The sequence below is a fragment of the Pseudonaja textilis genome, chromosome 2 (genome assembly GCF_049901715.1).
Source record: "Pseudonaja textilis isolate UNSWEBS1 chromosome 2, rPseTex1.2, whole genome shotgun sequence".
NCBI classification, from domain to species: domain Eukaryota; kingdom Metazoa; phylum Chordata; class Lepidosauria; order Squamata; family Elapidae; genus Pseudonaja; species Pseudonaja textilis.
The window spans coordinates 20,316,317-20,341,092 of NC_141991.1; the positions used below are offsets into that span (position 1 = coordinate 20,316,317).

Below are 24,776 nucleotides of genomic sequence, written 5' to 3' on the forward strand. Positions count from 1 at the left end.
GAAGGGTGGAAACAGCGACGCCGTGAGCCAATAGACAAAGCGGGGAGGTGGAGGGAGCTGCTGCTTCTGCAAACAGGAACAGGAAAGCGTCGCGGCCAGGGTTTCCCAAACAGCTCCGTCCACTCGTGGGGTAAATGCTCAGACCTGCGAGGTGAACAGGATCTTTCACGCGAGGGGGCTGCCTGGAGAGTTTATTTCCCACTTCCCTGCATTATCTGGTCTCTACTGGGCTTTCTCCAGCGTGGAAATGAAGAGGGTTGTGATTTCGAATTATTATCGAACTTTTGACTTTCGAAAACTCTAGGAATGTTCGTGCGTGGAATCCGCCTTGGCTTTGATCTGTATTTAGATAACAGCAGGGTTGCCGAGAGCTTTAAAATCGCGGTGCATGGTGAAAGGCTGTATTTTTGTTTCCACGTTTGAAGGGATTTGAGGGGATAAAAAATATCTGGGGAGTGTAAGAAAGTATGAAGGCGAGTGGAGAAAGGAGATGGTGGTTTTTAGAACTTCATGGAAGTATATTAATGCACGCGAACGCGCTGTTCCTGCTCAAGCCTCAGGCTTTTCTGTGACTAATTTTGGCTGTTGATACCGCGACTGTAACCAGATTGCCTCTGTTGTCATATCTTGAGGTTCTCTTTAAAAAAGGACCATCGGGAGATTAGATGCCAACTAATAAACTACAATTATTTCTGATGGAACTTCCAAAACAAACCTTCTTTGAGAATAACTCCCCCCCCTCCCCCAGGTTTATCAAACTTGTTCATTCAGAAAAATATACCTCACAAAGAAGAGCATATTACCACCTGCATGAGTCTTTAAATATAAGATTTTTGCAAGAATGGATTGTTCTGAAATTCTGAATTGAGAGGACTACCTGCTGAAGTGTTTGGTTGGGAGACTACTAAGTAATCCCTTAACTTTAGCTTAGACCAGAAAGTTGAAAAAGCCAAACAAAACATCCTATATTACTATGTTTTTATTCTACCTTTGTAATATATAACACAGGGTGGCAAACATTTATCTAATTTATATAGCAGCCCAAGTGTGATTCTAGGCAGTGTACATACTACATGTATAACCCATAAGTAGGCTCCACTTGAGAGAGTGACTGGCCCAAGGTCACCCAATGTTCATGCCTAAGAACAATCTAGAACTCAGCCTTCCTATTTCTAGGCCAGCACCACAGTAACTGGTTTTCAAGAAGGCAGTGGCCTGCCTACTCCAGCAAGTGCTCTTCAAAGACAGTCCTACTGCTATCAATGCTAATAGCAATAGCACTTTATAGGCCCTTTTAAGCTTTACAGAATCAATATATTGCCCACAATAATGTGGGTCCTTATTTTACAGACCATGGAAGGTTGAGTTTAATGAAGGTAGTCCTTCCAATAAAGAAGAATAGTCCTTCACTTTTGACTGTAATGGAGCATGACTTTTCCATTGTAAGGGATGACAGTTCTACGCTGAAATATCCACATAATTGGACTGGATTGTTACCACTATTTTTGCAGTAGTCATTATGCAGATACCACAGGTGTAAAGTGAACATGGCAATCATTAAGCATTGTATTCCCATCAGTGTTTTTTGCCAGTTTCTGACAAAATAGTCATAAATTGTAGTCACATGATTAAAATGCTGCATTTAATGCTGTTTTCATAAACTTCATTGTCTTTATTCACCTTGTTAATTTTGTGCTTTTAAAGAAAATACAACCAGGCTAGATCAGCCAATCATACCATTCTATCCAGGAATCTGCTAGTGTGACCTGCTAGATGTATTTTCAAGCTTACAAGCCTAGGATAACAGCTACTTTCCCAGCAGCTTGTATTATTGAAGGCAGCTGTGATTCACAACACAGTAAGTAGTTATCAATACTGGAAGTTATCAATATATCAAAACATAACTATCAATAACCATCAATACTGGGAGTCAATTGATAGCCTGATCATTCATGAAACGGACAAGTTTATTCCTAACTGACCACCATTATGATAACTGCCAGCAGCTAATTCCACAATCTATAGATTGTGGCAATTTTTTTCTCTTGGGGAGAAGGGAGATTACATCTGATAGCTGACTTTGATGGATTCTAATATTGGGCATGACAAAGAAACCTTAAATGTTCTATTGTTCCAAATATTATCATGTTTCATCTTATGTTCCCTTGATCTAACCTAGAGATTCAGTTGCTGTTTACAGTATTTAGATGTTTGTTCAATGGATGCTACTCCAATCCGTTAATATTTTGGCTGCCCTTTTTGCACCTAATATTTGTCAAAACAGCAGTGATTAGAAATGAATAAGTATAGGCTCACCATTGGTCAGTATGATAAGTGCAATTCCATTTTTAGTCCTCATCTGTGTACTAATTGTACCTTGATGAAGTTGAAGAAAATACCAGTGTTGGAAGGGACCTTGGAGGTCTTCTAGTCCAACCCCCTGCTCAAGCAGGAGACCCTATACCATTTCGGATATGGGTGCCAATTTAAAAAGAAACAAGCAAAAACAATGAACCCTGTTATAATTCAGGGATTCCAGATTGCACTAAAATGAGAGGAAAGGGCAAAACAGTCTGTGGCAAACGAGAAGTTCCCCTCGAGGATACTTAACTTGATGAATTGATTTGATTTATTATTTATTTAGAGCTAGAGAGCGTAACTCGGAGAAAATCTGTGCAGTCGCTAGAAATCGAAAACGACCCCATGGCGCATAATCAGAGTGTTGACTACGTAAATAAGCCAACTTCCTCAGTTCAGTTATCCAACTTAAGTCGAATTTGGCTGATTCAGCGAACAGTAACTCCGGGTTCACACAACCTGCCGACTACGCCACAACGGAACGTCATATCCCGCCTGTGTTTTTAAGAACGCCGAGCGCAGGGCAAGCAGGACTCGGATAAGGGCAAGTGGCCTCATTGGAAGAGTCTGAGCGTGCTCAAGAGCAGCCGGGCATGCTCAGTAGCGGTCGGGCAGGACTTTGACACGTCGGGGGCTCGGACGGAGCTTCGCTTTAGGGCAACATGTGAGTTGCAGGAGATGGGGCGGCGCAGGGACTTCCCCGCCGAGAGAGTCCCCTGGGGAGGAGCTGCTTCTCCCGGGGGAGGGGGAGACGGGAAGCGGCTGCTGCTGCAGAGCTGCACCGACCCGGGGTTGGGGGGTACCAGTCGGGGGCAACGCTAAAGCAGGAGCGGCATATTAGGCTGCGATGTTGCGGGAGGTGGGAGGAAAGAAAACAGCCCTGAATCCTGCGTCGTCCCCGCCGCGTCGTTACTCGGAGCGGTTGCTGGGATGGATTTGCGTGTTCTCACAATGGCTGGGTTCGGGACGACTTGTTTCCCCTGGGGTCGGGCTGCATCTTGAGTCCTGAAACTCATTTACCACCCGGGCTGAGGTTTACTCATAACATGCTAGTTTTGAGAATACAGACGCCTGTTGTTGGGGCGAGTTGTTGGGGTATCTTGGCTCAAGAATGTTTATCAAAAATGGCGATACAGACTTGTCGTCCCACAACTTTCCTGGGTTAGATGTAGGTGTACACCTATCTGCGTGGGTGCCTGCGTGCACACACCGACGCCCACGGCATAGAGAAAATGGGAAAGTGAACTGTTCAGAGGAGTATAATATTACAGAACATAGAAGTTGCGAGGGTCCTCGGACGTCTTCTAGTCTCCTAAGTCAGAGACCCTAACGTTTCAGGCAAATGGTTGTCCAATCTCTTCTTTAAAACCTCCAGTGATGAAGCATCCACAACTTTTAAAGGAAAGCTTTTTCACTGATTATTTTCACTGTCAGGAAATTTCTCCTTAGTTCTAGGTTGGATCTCACCTTGATGGGATTCCACCCATTACTTCTTGTCCAAGTGATTTGGAGAATAGGTTGAGCCCCTTCTTCTCTGTGACAGCCCCTCAGGTATTGGAATACCACTGACATGTCACCCCTGGTCCTTCTCTTCCTTAAACTAGACCTCCCCAGTTCCTGCAACTGTTCATTGTATGTAAAATGTTTACTCCGTAGCAATTGAAATAAAAGACACTGTTTGATGCAAACAATTTTCTTATATTAATATATAAGAAATTATATATCCTTGTTGTTACAACCACAATTGAACCCAAAACTTCCATTGCTAAGCAAGACAGTTGTTAAATGAACCATGTCCAATTTTATGTCTTTTTTTTTGCCATGGTTGCTAAGTGAATCATGCAGTTGTTAAATGAATCTGACTGCCCCAATTGACTTTGCTTTTTGGAAGCCGCCTGGGAAGGTTGTACAGGGCCGTCAGAAGCCCGGATGCTGTCAACTGTCATAAAAATATCCTAATTGCCAAGAGCAATTTTGATCACACAACCATGGGTATGTTGTGGCAATTGCAAGGGCAAGGACCCATCAAAAGTCATTCAGTGCCATTGTAAATGGTCAGTAAACAAATGATCATAAGTCGAGAACTACCTGTATTTATGTTTGTCATTTTAGAGCTGTCACAAGTGAAATGGTATAAAAGTCTAAGTGCTATTGCTACCCTAAATTTTAGATGCTACTGAATTAAAATTAAGTAATTTATTGTTTTGGTTTTAATACTTGGTAATTTAATAGTTTATAAATGCTGTAAAGCAATTCTGTATATTTTAGATTTTTAAAATCAGATTTTCTTAAAATGTTGTCCTTTTGACTCCTAACCTTAATAAAATTAATTTAATGCATTTAATTATTTTGGCTCATTATTTCTTTCCTGCGGTTTGAATACCACTGCTGATTTCTAAAGGAAATTAAAGCGATGAACATAAATGACATTCTTAATATATGTAACAAAGTGGTTATCTAATCCAGAAGTATATGTATGAAATGTGGTTTATTCTCACCTATCAGTATTTTGGATGTCTTAATGTCATATTTATTTTTTCAAGGCCTCATAGGACAGAACTATATCAAGATACTCCATCCACATGCTGGCCTATTGTATATTCACCAGATTACAACATTTCATTTCTGGGCCTGGAGAAACTGCATCCATTTGATGCTGGAAAATGGGGGAAAATAATACATTTCTTGAAAGGTAATAAAAACAAAATAGAAATATAAATGTTATTGGAAATTAAACTACTCCTCTGTTAGAGAGGTCAGCTTGCAAAAAAGCAAACAGAAAAGTAATAATTTTTATATCAGATATTTTCAAATGAGAAAATAGAATATCTTCACATCTAGATTGTATGATATATGGACAGTACAGACCTTCATTTAGTGATAGTTCAAAATTACAACGGCATTGAAAAAGGTAACTTATGACTGTTTTTCACACTGAAGGCCATTGCAGCATTCCACGTGGTCACAGGATTAAAATTTGGTTAACTGGTATGTATTTATGACAGTTGCAGTGTCCAGAAGTCCCATGATCACCTTTTGGGCCCTTCTGACAAGCGAAGTCAGATAACAGATAATCAGAGTTGGAAGGGACCTTGTAGATCATCTAGTCCAAACCCCTGCCCAAGTAGGAGACCCTATACCATTTCTGACAGAGGGCAGTCCAGTCTCTTCTTGAAGGCCTCCAGTGATGAAGCTCCCACAACTTCGAAGGCAAGCTGTTCCATTGGTTGATTGTTCTTATTGTCAGAAAGTTTCTCCTTATTTCCAGGTTAAATCTCTCCTTGTTCAGTTTCCATCCATTATTCCTTGTCTGGCCTACAGGTGCTTTAGAAAATAGGTTGACCCCTTCCTCTCTGTGGCAGCCCCTCAAATATTGGAAGACCGCTATCATGTCTCCCCTGGTCCTTCTCTTCACTAGACTAGCCATGCCCAGTTCCTGTAACCGTTCTTCATATGTTTTGGACTCCAGTCCCCTAATCATCCTGGTTGCTCTTCTCTGTACTTTTTCTAGAGCCTCAGCATCTTTTTTGAGTCAATGGGGAAGCCAGATTCACTTAAGAACCATGTTACTAACTTAACTGCAGTGATTCACTTAACAGTTGTTGCAGGAAAGAATATAAAATGGATCAAAACTCAATTGTCTTGCTTAGAAACAGAAATTTTGGGCTCAACTGTGATCATAACTCAAGGACTACCTGTAATCGCATGGGAATTTCATCCTCTCCCCGGTAAAGAAATCAACTCCTACATTTCCAACAGATGGCCATTCTGTTTAAATACCAAAATAGATTTGCATTTATTTATTTTTTAGAATTTTAGATTACTTCAGTTGTACAATAGTTACATAATAATGAGTTCAGAATGTTTTGCAAAAAAAAGGGAATATATATTTGCAGGCTGTGCACATATTTCTGCTTGCTTCTGTGGCATTCATGAGGGAAACTAGAGCAGGAGGAACAATAGAAACTTTCTGAGGCTGTGTTTGAGTGGCATTCATCCAATTTACTGTGAAGAAATGATATATTCATTATAACCATGATGTGCTGTCAGTTGGTTTTCAGCCAATCCAGTTTATAAATGCTGGTCTGATCAAAAGACTGGATCCTGGAACCTTGATACTCGCCATCAAAAATCTGGCTAGGTCCTCGCAATACACCAGGCTAGACTAAATGGAATTGGGAGATTGTGATGTAGAGTGTTAATGGGAATCCAGATGTTGCTTTAAGTAACCCATTCATATTAAATCATAATATGGTTTATTTATTTGGGATTAGTGCATCATGTGAACACAGCAACTATGTTTTACATGAACACAGCTTTTAAATAAGAAAACCTGGTCCCTAAATTAGCTTATCAGTCAACTTAGTTGCCAAACGTGGCACTGAACAGAAATTGTATGAAGGCCTGAGACTAAAATTGTTCCAACAAATCCTAAAATCATACTCTCTACATTTCCTTCTGTTGTTCCATGATCTCCCAAATAAGTTAGACTACCACTTCTTTCTTCCCTAGCCAGCTATAGGCATCATTGTCTGGGATAAACGTGTTGAGATATTTGTCTGGGGAAATCTGTGGTATGCATTTAAATTATGATATTTAGGAACGATAGGATTCATTAGAGATTGCCTCCTTTGGCAGAATCTCAGAGCTGCCCTCGGAGGAGGATCCCTAACCTCCTAAACATTCTCTGGGAAGCTGCAGAAAAACGTGCTGCCAGGAGAATTCCAACCTTAGAATAGCCAAAAACCGAGCTGGCAGGACATTGGAGTCATTGTATTTGCAGGATCTTCAGTTTCCCTGGCATGAAGGTCAACCCATGCTTAATAGATGACCTCATTTCTCTCCCGTAGACTCAGTGGGCAAGGGCTGTAGGGAAAAAAACACATCCCTCAAGCACTTAATTTGTAGATTGATCTATTGATTTGTACTGCCGACTTCAAAATGACTCTTGATGATTCACAGCCACGAAAGTATAAAAGCATAGTGTCATAAAATCATGAATTCAAAAGACATTCGCTAATTAAATACACCCAAATAGCCCCATCCTACAAGGGTAGCAGGTGAGCCATGTAAGACACGAAGAATCAGCCTTCCTGAATAATTGCAGGTGGGAGTCATAGGGATCCCTGGAAGGGGAGTGTTCAAGAAGACAGAGGCAACCAATGCCTACCTTTGGTCCCCCCTCCCCAAAACTAATGGGGAGGGTCTGAGGTATCCCCTTCATGGGAAGAATGCAAGTCACACATGTTCCATATGGGAGAGATGGCCCTGAAAGTGCCTGGGAATCGAGTAATAATGAGCTTTCAAAGATAAAATCAAGCTTTTGAATAGCACATGGAAACCTGAAAATATAGAAACACCTATGGTTAGGCAGGTTTTTAATCTGATCCAGCACATGTTTTCTTACCTAAAATTTAAAAAAAATTTTAGTACGGTTTGGCTTTTAAAGTTTGAGAAGTGAATCTTATTTGTTCTATCATTTATTAACCCTTGCCCATTTTTGTTTTTTAAATTCAGAAGCAAAGTTAATTACAGATGACTTGATTGTACAGGCTCAAGAGGCAACCGAAGAGGATCTTTTAGTAGTTCACACAAGACATTACTTGAATCGATTAAAGGTATGGTGTCATCTTCTTCAATGAAACTTTTTTAAAAAACCTCTCCTCCCTGACATATTTGCATCTCTCTCTCTCTCTCTCTCTCTCTCTCTCTCTCTCTCTCTCTCTCTCTCTCTCTCTCTCTCTCTCTCTCTTCTTTCCCTCCCTCCCTCCCTCTCTCTCTCTCTCTCACACACACACACACATACACACACAGAGAATTTCTCACATATGTACACTCTTACATGCATAAAAAACCATGGCAATTTTAAATTACCTTAAAAAAAAATAGAGATAACTATAACAAAAGTATTTTCTTTCCAGTTCTCAGACTCTGATCTTCTTAGGGGCTAGAAATAGAAATACAGCAAGTAACATGCATGTACTACCCCTCTTAAAACTCTTGATAAATTATGGATGCACATGCAATTTCAGAACATTTTTGCAGAGCAGAATTGGCAAGAAACCTATGTAGTGCTTCATATCACACTTCAGGCAATGATGAATGGCAGAGTTTGCAGATTAATTTTGGTTACAAGTTATGATGTTTGAATACTGTTTAACTTGTTTTGCATTGTTTACAGAAGCATATATATTGGAAACTTTTGAAGGGGTATTCTAGATCACATTGTGCTTTTGCCGTACAGTGAGAATGCAGCTGAGTTACTGGTATTTGTTACCTTGTCCTTTCAGTTGTGCTGTTTGCTACATTAGCTCCATCCAGCAATTGAAATCATTGTCATTATTCATTGCTGCTCAGTAACTCAGTGTCTTTGCAGAAGGTTCTTGCTGTTAATATTTGTCTTCGCTAGTTAAACTCAGTTCTTGAATTATTTGATTATAGTTGGGCATAAGGACATTGGATATTAAGGCGTAACAAACATTGTTCTAAGCTAAATGGTCTGTCTGCATGAAATTTTTTTTACATAATATAGTTGTGGGCTGTGTCAGGTGATTGAATAAGCAGAAGGCAACTGAACTGGTGGATTTTTTTTCCTCTTTTCCTCTTCTTGTGTGGCTTCTTGGATGCTTATCTACTCAATGTGGCTCTAGATTATATGGGGGCCCTCTGCAACAAGGGGGAGATGCAGGAAAAAAAGGGAGAATTATCTCAAATCAGACGAGGATTTTTAGACAGACATTTCTACAGGTTGTCCTTGAGTTATGACTGTAATGGAACCCTCCATTATGGTTGTTAGAGTGGTAAAAGGGGTTGGTCACATATTTGTGGGATTTTAGTTAAGTGAGCGTGGCATTCGTTCAGCAAATGCAGTGGTCATAAGTATAAACCCATTGTCTACTGTAGGTGTGATTTTGCAGAAAAGGGAGGGTTACACCCCCTTTTTCAGGTAGGATGTAACTTAGTGACTGGTCGTAAGTTGAGGACTACCTTGTAAGGGGAAGGATGGCTGAGAAAAGTCAGGAACCTTAAGTCATCTTCTCAGGCAGCTCAAGAATCCAGCCTTAATCCACTTTTCTTGTTTGTTCATCAACATTTTACGTCGCTGTAAGAATGTTTTTTTTTTGTGGTGATCTACTTCGTTGAAATAAATAAATGCTTTTCTTTTGCATATATTTCATGTATTCATAACTATGTTTATACTTATACCTGTTATCTTATAATCGTTTGACAAAATAAATAAAATAAAAATAAAAATAGCTATAGTAATAATGTTACAGTTGATTTACTAGTCGTTCTTATTGAGTTAGCCCAGTTTGACTTGATTGGACTTACTTGGAGTCGGTACATTTAATGTATGTTGTGAGCAGGCCTGTCAATCTGGTGGCCTGCAGGCCAGATGCGTTATATGTAGGCCATGCCCACTCCACAAAGGCGATATGTCATGATATGTCATGTGACGTGATCAAGTTTGACACCCGTGTTGTAAAGGGATCATGTATGCAGGCTCTCATCCTACGAATGCTGATTGTGGATAAATCCCATTGACTTGAATAAGTGGGACTTGGATAAATGCATAAATGTATTGACAAAAATTAATCATGAATCAGATTTGGATATATATTTTTCCTGCTTCTCTTCTAGTGGTCATTTGTAGTGGCTACGATTACAGAAATCCCTCCAGTCCTTTTTATGCCAAATTTCCTTGTTCAGAGGAAAGTGCTCAGGCCTCTGAGAACCCAAACAGGAGGAACGATAATGGTAAGCATGTCTTGCTTGGTTTTTAAGGCTGAATAAATCTGCATATTGGTCTGAGGATTCTAAGCAATAAGAAGGAAATGATCGACTTGATGAAAGAAACACTTATAAAACTCAGATCTTGTCCCATGTCAGCTGATACTGCATTCACATGACAGAGTGACCCACCAGTAACTTTATCATCGTTTTCTCAACTTAATCCAGCTTTCCTGATTTTGCATGATCCATTGAACCAGAAGTGAACAACAGCTGAATTTGATATGAATTATTTTTTATTCACTGCATCATGTAAATGCAGCCATTTTAAAATGCTGATTGCCAGTGGCTCTCCAAATTTCATCTACTGCCTGATCTTTTCTTTTAATAGCAGATACCAGAAGGCATGTTGTTACATTTGTCACTTTAGTAGTGTTTCCCTAATAATTTCTGCAGGTTTGATATTGTGAAAGTCCAAATTGCTATGTAGTTCTAAATAAGATAGAAACACCATTTTGGTAACCCTTCCAAGATTAAGAGCATGGAGATAGCCATAATTCACAAGGAAACTAAATGAGCATAGGATTATACTTGGATTAGATTATATCAGATCAGATTAATTAGTTTTGGTAGAAAAGACACATTGTGGGTACCAGCAGCTAAAGACCTGTGTTGGGTGAGTCCCAGTAGACATGCGTTCTCTGCTGTGACGCCTGCCTTATGACACAGCCTTCCCCTCCAAAATTAGATTAGCTCCATCCCTTTTAACATTCAGGAAGGTACTCAAGACCTGTTTATGTTATCAAGTCTGGGGCTCCCAGGGTACTGGGATAATATTTAGATCGTTCCATTGCTGAGCTGGCTTTTCTTATCCTCTCTGCATCTAGGGTTTGTATCTCTCTCTCTTTTTATAATATTTACTTTTTAAAGTGATATTTATTTATGTTTGTTTTGTATATGGAGTTTTATCTGTACCAGAGTTGTCCTGGGTGAGATGAATGACCATATAAATTTGATAAATAATTTTGGTATAGTGGTATCATGTTAGAGACTGGGAGACTGTCAGATCTGCCACATTTTTAACATACAATAAATCCATTCCATTTCAATCGTGTGTGGATTAGTACATATTTCATGTGCTTAACAATTACTAATAATATTCTTCTTAACAGTATAACAGTATAATAATAATCACATTCATATATATATATATATATATATATATATATATATATATATATATATATATATTTTCTTAAGTTTTCTCGGTACTTACATGTATGGCATTCAGCTTTGTTTGGGTATTTTCCCACGTCATTGTAGTTGTGTTTTTAAAGTTGTAGCAGTTTGGCAGAATCTCATCTGCCATCATCAGGCTTCTGTACAGAAGCCCACAGAAGCCTGATGATGGCAGATGACATTCTGCCGAAATGTTGCTACAACTTTAAAAGCACAACTACAATGATGTGGGAAAATACTCCAACAAAGCTGAATATATATATATATATAAATAATATTCAGTATATCTAGTTTTTCTTATTGCTTTGTAATTATGTCTAATTCCTTTTAATTAATTTTATTTTCTAGTCATTTATAAAACAAGTCCCATACCATATTCAGATTTTTCTTTTAATTTCTAATGTTAATCTCTTCATTTATGCACATTCAAATATTTTTTCAATTATTTTTCTCTCTATCGGTATCTTATCACTTTTCCAATTTTGAGCAAATACAATTCTGGCTGTTGTTAATACATGCATAATTAAGTATGTTTTTTTTCTATACTGTAATCTTCAGATACCATTCCTAATAAAAATATTTCAGGCTTCAAATCTATATGTTATTGAATCATTAGACCTGCCACTACTTAAACCTCTAAATAGAAATGATCTTAGGCTCCAATTGCTGAGAAAGGTATAGTGTTATCAGAAGTGAAGTGTATTATAGTAGTGCATAGCCAGAACTGAGGCTCATGTGCCAAAATCCCTAAGTTCAACTTCTCCCTCCCTTAACTGCTTCACATTGCTGACACCCCCTCTCCCCATGACCAATCAGATTCAGATGTTTTGAAAATGGTCAATTCAAGTGTAGGTTGGTATATGCAGCTGCCTTCTTTTCCTAGCTGGGTGACCTTGAGGCAGCATCTAGAGGAGATACAGCATTTACTTTGTTTTTCCCCAAGTATTCCCTCTCTCAACCACCCTCCTCTGTGTTCATGGTTGACTATCATCGCATGGTGACAAGGCACAAGTAAGCGTAAGGTGGCAACTGACAGAGACGATGGGTTCTAATGCTCTTTTAAGCTTGAAGCCAGTTGGGTGAGGTTGGCCAGTCTTTCTCTTTCAATCCAAGGAAGGAGGAAGAGGATGCAAGAGCAAACTACTTCCAGAAATCCTGCCAAGAAAACTGCAGGGACTTTCCAGGCAATTGCCTAGAATCAAAATTGAGTCAAAGATGTGAGCATACTGGATCAGTTTTAATATATAAGGCATCAAAGAAGTGTGAAAAGATACCTGTTATGGCCCTCAGAGCTTCGTCCAGTGGGGGTGGCCAAAAATATTGTCTCCTTTTTAATATTTGGGGGTGTTTGAGATGGCTTTATTAAACAGAGTGGCATCTTAAATCTTGTAAAAGCTTAAGGCACCCATTGAATCCTTAAAAATCTCTCAGCTTCTTCCAAAAAAAGGTTAATAGAAATTTCACTTTGAAATTCAAAATCCCTTGCATTCTGGTTGAGTAAATAGGAATGGTTTAATTTCATATCAGTGCTTAAACATTTGCAGAATTATTTCGGACTCTACTTCTCCTAAGCTAATTCTTTTTTTGTCTCTTTATCTTAAGGCAGGGAAACTGGCTATTGAGCGAGGATGGGCAATTAATATTGGTAAGTAGGACTAGATTTACTTTCTTATCACAACTAATTATAGGCTATAATCTCATTGTCTCTTATCTGCTTACAGCCATCTGGTGTGTGTGTGTGTGTGTGTGTGTGTGTGTGTATAGTTGTAGATATATAGATATACTTCAGATTTTCTACTTCCCTTTTCAGGTGGTGGCTTCCATCACTGTTCAAGTGATAGGGGTGGAGGCTTCTGTGCATATGCTGATATTACATTGACTATAAGGGTAAGCAAAAAATTGGTTCTTGGTAGAAACTGTAAAACTGTGTCCTACATCTGTGGAATCAATAACTGATTTTGTTCTTAGTAATTCATATAATGAAAATAATTATGGAATTTTTCCTCATCTCAGGGAGATCAGGAAATAAGATAATCCTTCTCTAAGGATGTATCTTTCCCCAAGGATTAAATTAATGTTTATATACTTCATTTCTCCCTGCAATATTATCTGATACAATTATCACATATTTATTTGACTGTTCATAGATCCTGGCTTGTTTTGGTTTAGTATAACCATGAACTCAGTAACTGTAGTGTGTAATTTGGTTTTGGTTTAGCATTGTGTATGAACTAAGCCAGCATATCTAAGCCAACAAATGTGATGGAAACCAAATTTTGCAACATGAGTTAAGTCTTTGAGTGTGCTTATGATTAAGACTGAATGGTTTTATTGGTAAATGAAAGAGCCAGAGATAGTAACACAAAAGCTCCCTTCCCAAATCCTTTACAGAATCCAACAAAATTTTGTACTATAAACAAAAAAGCCCAAAAAACTCAACAGGGATGATTGAGGCAGTACCCATGACTAAACCTGCTCAGTTAAGTCATGGCTGTTGCTCTTTCGTTGTTCAGTTGCTAAGTTGTGTCTGATTCTTCTCAACCCCATGGACCACAACACACAACCCACCCACCCCGCTCCCCTGTCCTCCCGTTTCCCAGAATTTGCCCAAATTCCATTGATGACACTGTCTAACCATCCCATCCTTTGCCATCTCCTTTCCCTTTTGCCTGCAATTTTTCCCAACATCAGGATCTTTTCCGGTGAATCCTCTCTTCTTATTTGGTGGCCAAAGTATTTGAAAGTATATATAAAAGTATATATAGTGGTTTGAAATGTTGGCAGTGTTTTCAAATGGGTATTCCGTATTATGGTGTTAAAATAAATAGCCCACAATATATGCCTTATATGAGATAATTCTTTAACAGGATCATAGCTTGTGCAAAATGTATGTTTTAATTTTGAAATTTATTTTCTTTCCTATTTATTTTGCTCAGTTTTTATTTGAAAGAGTCGAAGGAGTTTCAAGGGCAACTATTATCGACCTGGATGCACATCAGGTGAGTGATGAAATTAAAATGTCCTGAGACATACTACTATAAAGAAACTAATTGCTCAACCGGAAGGTTTTTTTCTAAGGATTATTTTTACAAAGCAAAACTTAACAAGTAACATTTAATGCAGTATAGATAGTCCTCAGTTAACTAGGCAGTTGGGACCAGGATTGCTGTTGCTAATAAGCAGTGTGATCATAAAATACAATGTGATGTGATAGGTCTTTTAATGATGGCAGTTTTGGCACTCCCAGTTGCCATCATTAAGCAAATTATCACTAGTTGTTAAGCAAGGACACCATGTGGTTGCTGTTGGCGACCTCCTGCAAGCTTCCCCATTGATTTTGCTGGTCAGAAACAAGCAGAGTAAAGGTTGCAAATGGGAATCATGTGACCCCAGGATGCTGTGATGGCCGGAACGCCAAAGTCACAAATTCGAAAAGTTGCTGAGTGAGCGATCGTTCAGTGAGGACCACCCATAAGTAATTGTCATCTCCAGGGAACTTAAAAATTGCAGACATTGAGTAAAAATGATCTTATTAAAGTGTCTTAAAGGTGAGAAGGAGAAATCCAGGATGGAAGAACAGTAGTTCCCTACGCTTTTCCAGATTCATATTTGGGAAGAGTCTACAGGCCTGAACATAAAAGCCGAACTAGTATTGCCTAATAATTCAAAATTATTAGAATTAAAATTATTCAGAGGAATCCTACAATAGCTACTTGCTGTAATTAAGCTTGATTTCAGTAACGTTTCCACACAATCACATTTTGTTATCATAAACTGCTTTGCAGTTCTTTTAACCCTTATATTAAAAAGAGAACCAAAGATGAAATGATTTGGCCTAATTAATGGGTTTTTATTATTTTAACTTGTAGGGTAATGGACACGAAAGAGACTTCTTGGAAGACAGGAGAGTATATATTATGGATGTTTACAACAGGTATATTTACCCAGGAGATGGACTTGCTAAACGTAAGTAGATAATGTTTTTGACATTAATATGATCTAATTGGTACAATCTAATTTGTAACCATTAAATTCTTACACTCTTTAATATTGTTCCCTGAGGAATGAAAGGCATCATTATAATTTAAGACTGCAAACCTATAAGTAGGTAGTAAAATTTACTGCAACCTGTGCGGGTTACTTCTAAGTAAATTCTGTAGGATTGCACTGTAAATGTTTAGAAACTTACACCACAGTATATATGAATAAAGTAAAAAAACCCAAAATCCTATTCATAGAATAAACCATTAATGTTTATTTGTAAGGTTCAAAGAGGGGCTGTTTACATTATTTTAAACAGTTTCCTCATAAATATATCTAAAAAGATGTGTATCCTATGTATCAAAAGCTAATTTTTCTATCCTTATTCCTTATCCTTCCCACCCCCTTTTAATTGTTTATAAACCTTGTAATTATTAGGAGCCATAAAACGGAGAGTTGAATTGGACTGGGGTACAGAAGACACTGAATACCTTCAAAAAGTAAAAACTCATGTGGAAGGTGCACTGAATGAAATGAGACCAGACATCATTATCTATAATGCTGGAACTGATATTTTGGATGGCGACCCTCTGGGAGGCTTAGCTATTTCACCTGAGGTTTGTAGATCACAAAATATTTTTTAGGTTAGATTAACAGAGTTGGAAGGGACCCTGTAGGTCATCTAGTCCAACCCCCCTGCCCAAGCAGGAGACCCTACACCATTTCTAACAAATGGCAGTCCAGTCTCTTCTTGAAAGCCTCCAGTGATGAAGCTCCCACAGCTTCTGAAGGCAAGCTGTTCCATTGGTTGCTATGGTGCCCACCTCATTATTTATTCTGATATCCTGGCACAGCCCTACTTCATCTTGAGTTAATCTCATTTTTTTATATTTCCTTTTATTTGTTTCTACTCTCAACTATTGAATGTTTTTATCTTGTGCTACATACCCTATGCCCCCTCAATTATTGACTAGGACTGTGTAGTGCTCAAATTTTATTCCAAAAATAATATAAGAGCATGGGAACATAAGAAGGTACTTTGACTGCAACTCTTTAAAGCAGCTGTGTCTTTCTCCAGGATCCACACCTGTCTTTTGTGGTTAATACACACAGCCTTGGGGGGGAAATGCAATTGGTTTAAGGAGTTACAGAAAGGCACTAGGTTTGTGTTGCTGCATGCTTTAACTTGGATTTTATTCTCAGAATTCTGGTGATTTTCCTACTGCTTTGCCTGGAATGGTTCTGGGAAAAAAGAATTTCACTGCAAACATTTGTTATCTATTAGATATAATTTTTGCAAAGAAGTGAGATCTTGTCTGCTTGGTACAGAGAGAATAAACAAAGTGCTTAACACTTCATGCCAGATCTGATGTGATCCGTCCTTACTGTGTCAGAATGCACCTCATGTAGCTGCTGAAAGGACTTACTTCGATGCACTGAATGCAGCAATTCAAGAATTCATTTTCAACTATTTCCTTGGCTGGCTGTTGTTCAGCCCCTAGGTTCTTTATTAATGGTAAATGACTCACAAGTAATCACAGCTAGTAACTGTTATGTTTAATTCACAAAAGAGTTCAGTGTGAAGTACATGCAGTATTGTAAAACAATGACCTGTACAATTGATTATTAGGAAATCCAATATTTGCTGTTTCAACTGACGTTGTAAATTTCCAGGGCATTATAGAAAGAGATGAAATTGTGTTCAGAGCTGCTCGAAAGCACAGAATCCCTATCCTGATGGTGACATCTGGGGGCTACCAGAAGAGGACTGCGCGAATTATTGCTGATTCTCTCCTGAATTTGCACCACCTCGGTTTGATTGATCATGAACTTGCAGCCTAGGAGGCTGGAAGCACTAAGGTAGAACTAATGAGCAAGGAACATAAGGAAGACCATCTGGCCTCTCAGTAAAAGAGGGGAATTTGGGATCCCTGCATAATACACAATTATAATTGTTTAATATTTAAACCATGAGATGAGTAATATCCCAAGTTCTCATAGAATTAATACACTAATGGAGACAGATACTTAGTAGTATCCCACTTGCTTTGCGGGGACAACCTCATGAGGGTTGGTTGCCAACACAACTTCTTCCAGTTCTTTTAAATGCTGTTTTATGAACTTAACACTGCCCTAACATCTGGAATGGCTTGCTCTGGTCTAAGTAAAGAAATGAGCAGTACATTTTCTTACCTCACATAATCTGGCTCTTCAAATAAAATTCTCATTGTTTAAGGAAGGCAAGAATTTCTGCAAGTGATTAAAGGAACATTTTGAAAGCTAGAGAAGAATTACTTTCTGGAGGACAGTCAAGATAATGGAAACATAAACATACTGCAAAGCAAACTGAACATGTGCGTAGCATTGTAATGTCTTCCAATTATTTTTAAATAAAATTCTAGTGGGAAAATGGAAAGATTTAAATTCTTCATCTGAAAGGGTAGTCAGTATGAGTATCTTTTTGATCATCTGAAATATGATTATAATTCAAAACTACAGGCAAGATAGTGTAGCACCGCTAGATTTAAATCTATTTGTTTTTCCCACTCTTTCCAGAAGTATATAACAGAATAATGGTGTTTCTTATTTTCACTGAAGATTTAGGATTATATGCACTAAAAATAACATAAATGTAGGAGTTTATCACTGATTTAAAATACAATACTAAGTAGCGCATAGATTGTAACAAAATGTATGAAGTGACATGTATGAAGTAATTTGCTCCAGATTTAATAGCAAAGAGATAAAATAATTGCTACCACTTTTTCTAAACTGGTGCCTAACAAAATTGCATGATTGAGACATACTTGTTCGATAAAATCAAAGTTCAGTGTTGTAATATTCAATCATTATCTTTGGTTATAGATTTCATTGATAATAACTTGTATTTCTTTATAATGGTACAACTTCAATGAATTCTGAAGCCTGGAAAAACTATAGATGTAAAGTAAAAATTTAAATGTTTTTTTCCCCACTTCATTTCTAGAGAGTGTACAGATTATTTTTAGAGGGATAGGACATGCAATAGTTTCTTTTTAAATTGCAGGAAGCTATTCTACTATGTAAACATTAAGTGCTTTCTTTAAAATGGCTCAACCCTTATCATTCAAAACTTTTTCTTTTTTGAAGTAGTAGTTCCCAAGAAGGGAAAACTTGTCTCTAGTCTCAGGAGCTTTTATTATTAGAGTTGATTAATGGTCAGAAAATGAGAAGCAATGGAATTGATTTGTATGTATGTCTACAGGTCCTACAGAACTTAAAGGCTCCTCTTGTGGCACACAAAATAATGCTGTGAAATTAATGGAAAAAATTATAGGAAAGGGGGAGGAGTATTTGAGGAGCGCCAAAGGATGTTAATTCTCAGTGGCTTTGGTGTTTGCCAGAGTCTATACATCATTACTGAAATTGAAATGCAGTAAAAGCTGTGGGGGCGCAGTGGTTAGACTGCAGTATTGCAGGCTACTTCTGGCTGACTGCTGGCTGACTGCAATTTGGCAGTTCGAATGTCACCGGCTCAAGGTTGACTCAGACTTCCACTCTTCCATGGTTAGTAAAATGAGGACCCAGATTGTTGGGGTCAATATACTGACTCTGTAAACCGCTTAGAGAGGGCTGTGAAGCACTGTAAAGTGGTATATAAGTGCTGTTTCTAAAAGCAGACATGCTGCAGATTCTAATATATTCCAAGCTCCAAATAAGCTAATATAGGGATTCTTTGAAAATGGGAATTATAGTAGTTAGGTGCTTAGTTAAACCTTTGCCCTGAAAACAGATTAACTAATACAAAATAAAAGAAAAAACAACCTGCCATAAATTTACTGGAATGATAAAAGCCGTGGTGATGCAGTGGTTGGAATGCAATATTGCAGGCTAACTCTGCCAACTGCCATCAATTTGATCCTGACTCAGCCTTCCATTCTTCTGAGGTCAGTAAAATGAGGACCCAGATCGTTGGGGGGCATTATGCTGACTCTGTAAACTGCTTAGGGAGGGCTATAAAGCACTATGAGGTGGCATGTAAGTCTTAAGTGCTATTGCTATCTTGAAGTTGGAATGTGCAGTGGGAAACAGATAGGTGTCTTGTGACTGAACTCTCCACCATAACAGCCATCCATGTGGATTTCATAGAATGAAATCATCTGCAATACTTTTGAAATTGCCAATAAATCCACTAGCCTGAAAAGATTGCTCCTGAAATACAAAATCAAATACATCCCAGTGCATTCATTTACTCTACGTGTCATTATGCTAAATTAGCTTTTTTTTTCAGAATAGGCAACATTGCAACTGAAGTGCATCTTTTGGTAACAAAATACCCAGGTTCAATTTCATAGATACAGTGCATATAGCATGGTCATGGAATGCCAATATATGTCAAGGGTTAGAATAAATTGCTTGCAGGACTTGAGAAATAATGTAATAGAGCAACTCAAATGGAGTTAATTTTAAATCTCAACCAGAGGTATGTTGTAATAGAAAGAACTCAAATGTGCTAGGAATTATTTTCATTTAAGTAAAACTTGATGCTCTGGATTAATATTAAATGGCAATATCTTTAAAAAAGCACTTTCCTCTAGTATTTTAAACACTTAAGTATGTAGATGTATTTTTTACGTGGTCTAATGTATTTTAGAGTTGTTATATGAAATAATTTTTTACCATGTTTACATTTTCTATTAATTTCAATCACTGTAATATGTACTAAATGTGATCATGTTTATTTTATTTATGGATAAAATTAAAATATTGTTAATTTTTCTCATCTTCCTCACTTCTTCAAACATGCACAGTAATTGTGGTCACATTTTAAACAATGGGGTTTCTATTTAAAATTGTTTTTAGGAAAATTTAATATTAATTTTGGGGGCTTTAAGTTTGTGCATGCTTCTCTCTCTCTCTCTCTCTCTCTCTCTCTCTCTCTCTCTCTCTCTCACTCTCACTCTCACTCTCACTCTCACTCTCTCTCTCTCTCTTGCAAAAGACCAGGAAAATAAAAACAAAAAAATTCTAAACTGATTCAATCACAGGATGATTGTGACAGCTGGGCATTGATTGATGATTTCAATCCTAACTTTGGCCAAAAGGATCTCTTTTGAATCATATCTCCTTCTGTCTACTTTTTGCATGGCAGAGATAGGTAGAGAGACAGAAAGATAGGCTTGTGTGTAAGAAAGTGTAAGGCACAATAGGTAGCAGAAGCGTTTTCCCTATTTTTGAGATCACATAGATAAAAAGTGTTAAACTGGGACTAAAAAGGTTTCAATGAAGTGAGGGTGAATAATAATGTTTTGTCCAATTATAATTAAATCCTTACATTCCATGCTAGCTTAAGTTTCTGAGCAGTTTTGAATGGCAAGCCCAGCTATTGTCATAGTTAAGCTTCACAAAGATGACTTTCTCAAGAAGTTTTCTGCTGTCCCTTATGCTTGGAATTGCTTTCCAGTATGCTTTTTCCCTTCCATCTCTCTTTAAAATTGTCTTCTTCATGAAATCTTTGGATCTTCCCCTTAATTTCTATGCCTCTAGCCTGGCAATGGGGAATTTCCAGTCCTCACGCCTGTCTTCTTTGGTTTGGTTAACCAAGGAATTAATCAAATAGATGTTATCTACATGTTTACAGAAATATATGTTCCTGTGATAACCCAAAACAAAACAAACACAGTCACAGAAAACAGGTGAAGCCCCTTTTATTCCTTCACTTTGCTTCCAAGTTACGAATATCTTTGACGGAAGACAAAAAAATACTCCCACACAAACAGTTACACGAAGAAGGAAAAAACACAAGCCAAGCAAGACAAGGGCTGGAGGATGTCCACAGATAACATACACTGGGAAGGACGTCAAACTCAGAGAACTACAAACTAGAGATATTTACATGCTTGGTTTCCAGCGCTCGCCCGTACGCATGTCCGTCCTCTTATTCAGTTGTCACAGCTGCAGCCCATGAAGAGGATCAAGGCCCTCTCCTCCCAAGTAGACCACATCTCTCCCTTATCCCCTCCTCCCTGCGTGCCCTAGGATGGAGAGGGGATAGGCCTGGGTCCTCCTCTGACTGCTCAGCCGGCCTCTGCCCTTCCCCAGCCTCCACCACAACCTCCGGAGCCACACTTCCACTCCCTGTCTGCTGTTCCTCCTCTCCCTCAGAGTCAGTCTCCACCAGGGGCATGACAATTCCCTTGAACAGTAGCACCTGGCACTTAAAATACAGGTAGTCCTTAATTTACAGCCACAATTGGGATCAGAATTTCTGTGGCTAAGTCAGGTAGTTGTTGAGTCACATTAGATTCTACAGTCTTTTGGTTATTAAGTGAATTACTGCACTTCTTCAGTGAACTATGTGGTCATTAAGTAGCTTCCTCCATTGACTTTGCTTGTCAGAAACTGACTGGGAAGGTGGTAAATGGAGATCACAGATCACATAATCTGGTGATGCTGCAATCATGCCATTTGCGAATGCCTGAATGTTGGGGCTGCTATGAGTCATAAATGTAAGTGCTAGTCATAAATCTCATTTTTCAATGCTGCTGTAACTTTGAACAGTTGCTAAACATACATTTGTAAGTTGAGGACTCCCTGTATAAAATACTCCTACTGGAAGCTAATTTATTCTGCACCTCTTTCATGGTGCGTAGACAATTAAATCATTTCTTACTTCTATGGAATATGTCCTTTATAAGAACACCTCCGACTTCGCAGTTGGGTCCACCAGAGAATTAAGTGAAAGCTACAGGTAGATAATGAATACAACAGCATCTCCCAAAGGACAGGAGAGCCATCACTACTTCAGGAGGCGGAGAGCCTCCTAGTTTAATGTGCTTTACATTGAGAAGTACTTCTTTTCTTTTTCTTTTGAACCTACCTTCTTTACATTTCCCTGGGTGCCAGAGTTTCTGTTATGTTGAAAAAGGTAGAAGAATCTTGATCAGTTTGTTCCATCTCCAATTCCATTACTTTACATGCTGCGGTAGCGCAGTGGTTAGAGTGCAGTACTGCAGGCTACTTCTGCTGACTGCCGGCTGCCTGCAAAATTTGGCAGTTCAAATCTCATCAGGCTCAAGGTTGACTCAGCCTTCCATCCTTCCGAGATCAGTAGAATGAGGACCCAGATTGATTGGGGGGGCAATAGGCTGACTCTGTAAAATTGCTTAAAGAGGGCTGTAAAGCACTGTGAAGTGGTATATAAGTCTAACTGCTATTACTATTGCTACATAGCACATGTTACACAAACACACAAGCATGCAACAGTCCAGCACCACACATGTAAAAAGCTTTGATTTGCAAACAAGTGGACAAAATAATACTTTTAAAACATGAAATGTCTGAGATATAAAGAAGGTTGAAACACCTCAACAGGGCCAGCATTCTGTCTGGAAATTCAAAAGAAAGAAAATACTTACTTCTTGTATTCTGTATCTATTTGTACATAAATCTGCATAATTGATTTATGACACATTTGTTGTTTTAGACATAAAAGACCCTTCAGCTGAATCTTGCAGCATCTCCAAGAAGAAACGTTGCATCAAGTTGGGCTTTGATCTCTACAGGAACAGCTGAGAGGAAACCCCCCTCTCACACACACAATATTACCTTTATGTGACATGATCCATCAATAAAGTTACTTCTTTTACTCATTTGGCTATGCCCTGGGCCTGTTCTTAGCATTGATACATTATTTCCCATGCAAGAATGGGAATAAGTATATATAACTCAACCTGCTTTGCATTTGTCCTATATTTTTATATATATGTGAAGTATCTGGGGGGGTGCCCTTGAAAAATATCCAGAAGCTTCCATTTGGTTCAAAATACACAGCCCACATGTTTTTTTGCAAGTCAGGATTTGCATGGATCACATCTCTGGCAGGAGCTGCATTAGTTGCCGATTTGCTTCCAGGTCCATTCCAAGGCGCTGGTTGTCACCTTTAAAATCTTAGATGGCCGGGAGGCAGGTGATTTCAAAGACCATCTTTTCCCATTTACATCTACCAAACACTCAACAGAGTGGAAAGGCATGGGGTGTTATAGATACTCTTTAAGTAGGCCTAGTGGGACAAAGAAGGGTCTTCTCTATAGTGGTTGTCTCATCCTTGGAAAGGTAAGACTACCTCTCCCTTTGATAAATCTTTATGAAGTCCATGGATATGGTTTTGCCAGTAAGACTGGGGATCCCCAGGGTGGTATGAAGCCCATCAAATGGCTTGACTTATCACAGGAGGGTTTTGTATTTGGAATTTTACTTCTATCAGCTGCCCAATCACCATGAGTTGGGTAGCTATATAAATTTTCTTCATAACGAACAAAATTTATCATCTATCTATTTACCTACCTACCTAATCCATTGTTTATCTAATGCAACATCAAAATTGAACTGTCCATTTTAAAAAAATAATTTGAAGTATTTCCCTTATTACATATGAAATGAAGACAGGCATGAACTTAAAAACTGGTTGATAAAAATACGTTTCTCACTAGCATTAAGACAGAATTCTCAAATTTTATAGTGATGCTCTTTCAAGGGATTTTTCAATGTCCTCCTTAAAATGCAATACCCAGAACCAGCATGTTATTGTAGATGCAATTCCATCAATATGTTAATGCTACAATTATGGTAATAACATTGTTCTATTGTATATGCGTAAAAAAGATAACTAGATCAGATTAACAGAGTTGGAAGGGACCTTGTAGGTCATCTAGTCCAACCCCTGCCCAAGCAGGAGATCCTACATCATTTCTGACAGATGGTGCTCCCACAACTTCCAAAGGCAAGCTGTTCCATTGGTTGATTGTTCTCACTGTCAGAAATTTTATTTCTAGGTTGAATCTCTCTTGCTGCTCATGTCTAGTTTGTGATCAACCAATGCCAATTCTTTGAGTACTGTTGTCCAGTATGTCATCCTGTCCACTCACCACCTATATGCGTGGATTTGATTTTTCCTATCCAAATGTTGGACTTGGCATTTGTCTCTGTTGAAATTCATCTTGCCACAAGTAGCCGCCGTTTGAATGTTGCCCATGTTTGCAAATAAACGTTTAGGCTCTTTGTATCTGTTTACCTTTTAGCACAACAGAATTTCAGGTTAAAAAAAAATCCAACCCTACATGGAGAAGTCAGGAATTAAGGATGACCTTCAAAGGGGGCATATTTAAAGCCTACTGATGTTAAGAGATGCTGGCGACCAAGTTCTCTTGAGGGAATGTACACACCACACCTTAGCCCCATGTGTTCCCAGAGAAATCTTTTCATCCAGGACAAAGTCAGAAGCAGAAAAGATTCCCCCAAAAGACAAGTCAGTTTTCTACCCAGTGAAGCAAACTACTTCATCCTTAAAAATTATTTTGACTCTATAAGAAAATCAGGTCTTCTAGTGAGAGGTCAGTGTAAGAAACTGGTAAGTAAAAATGCAGATAAAAGTTAAGGTTCAACTCTGAATTATAACTTGAAACAGAATTTTTATAAGGTGTACTTTT

The 24,776-nt window shown here is 38.4% G+C and overlaps 2 protein-coding genes across 4 annotated transcripts in view; both read left to right on the forward strand.

Annotated features, from left to right (window-relative positions):
* LOC148126801 (uncharacterized) overlaps positions 1-24,776 on the forward strand; it is a 183,895-nt gene that overhangs the window by 14,944 nt on the left and 144,175 nt on the right. The window lies entirely within an intron of this gene.
* HDAC11 (histone deacetylase 11) lies at positions 73-22,940 on the forward strand. Of its 3 annotated transcripts, none has more exons than XM_087928633.1 (12): positions 73-256; positions 1,705-1,858; positions 2,645-3,022; positions 4,902-5,050; positions 7,876-7,976; positions 10,000-10,116; positions 12,931-12,973; positions 13,139-13,215; positions 14,265-14,327; positions 15,198-15,294; positions 15,748-15,926; positions 16,984-20,067. In XM_087928633.1, coding segments are annotated over exons 3-12 (996 nt in total). In that variant the 5' UTR covers positions 73-256; positions 1,705-1,858; positions 2,645-3,020; the 3' UTR covers positions 17,152-20,067. The 3 variants fall into 3 exon arrangements, with proteins under 3 accessions (XP_087784759.1, XP_087784760.1, XP_087784761.1); XM_087928634.1 differs by lacking the exon at positions 73-256 and adding an exon at positions 22,775-22,940 and having other exon boundaries at positions 16,984-17,169; XM_087928635.1 differs by lacking the exons at positions 73-256; positions 16,984-20,067 and adding an exon at positions 16,388-16,667.

Coding starts and splice junctions, on each gene's coding strand:
- HDAC11 (XM_087928633.1), top strand. Junction 10,117..12,930: donor AAACAGGAGGAACGATAATG/GTAAGCATGTCT, acceptor CTTTATCTTAAG/GCAGGGAAACTGGCTATTGA. Junction 12,974..13,138: donor AGGATGGGCAATTAATATTG/GTAAGTAGGACT, acceptor TTCCCTTTTCAG/GTGGTGGCTTCCATCACTGT.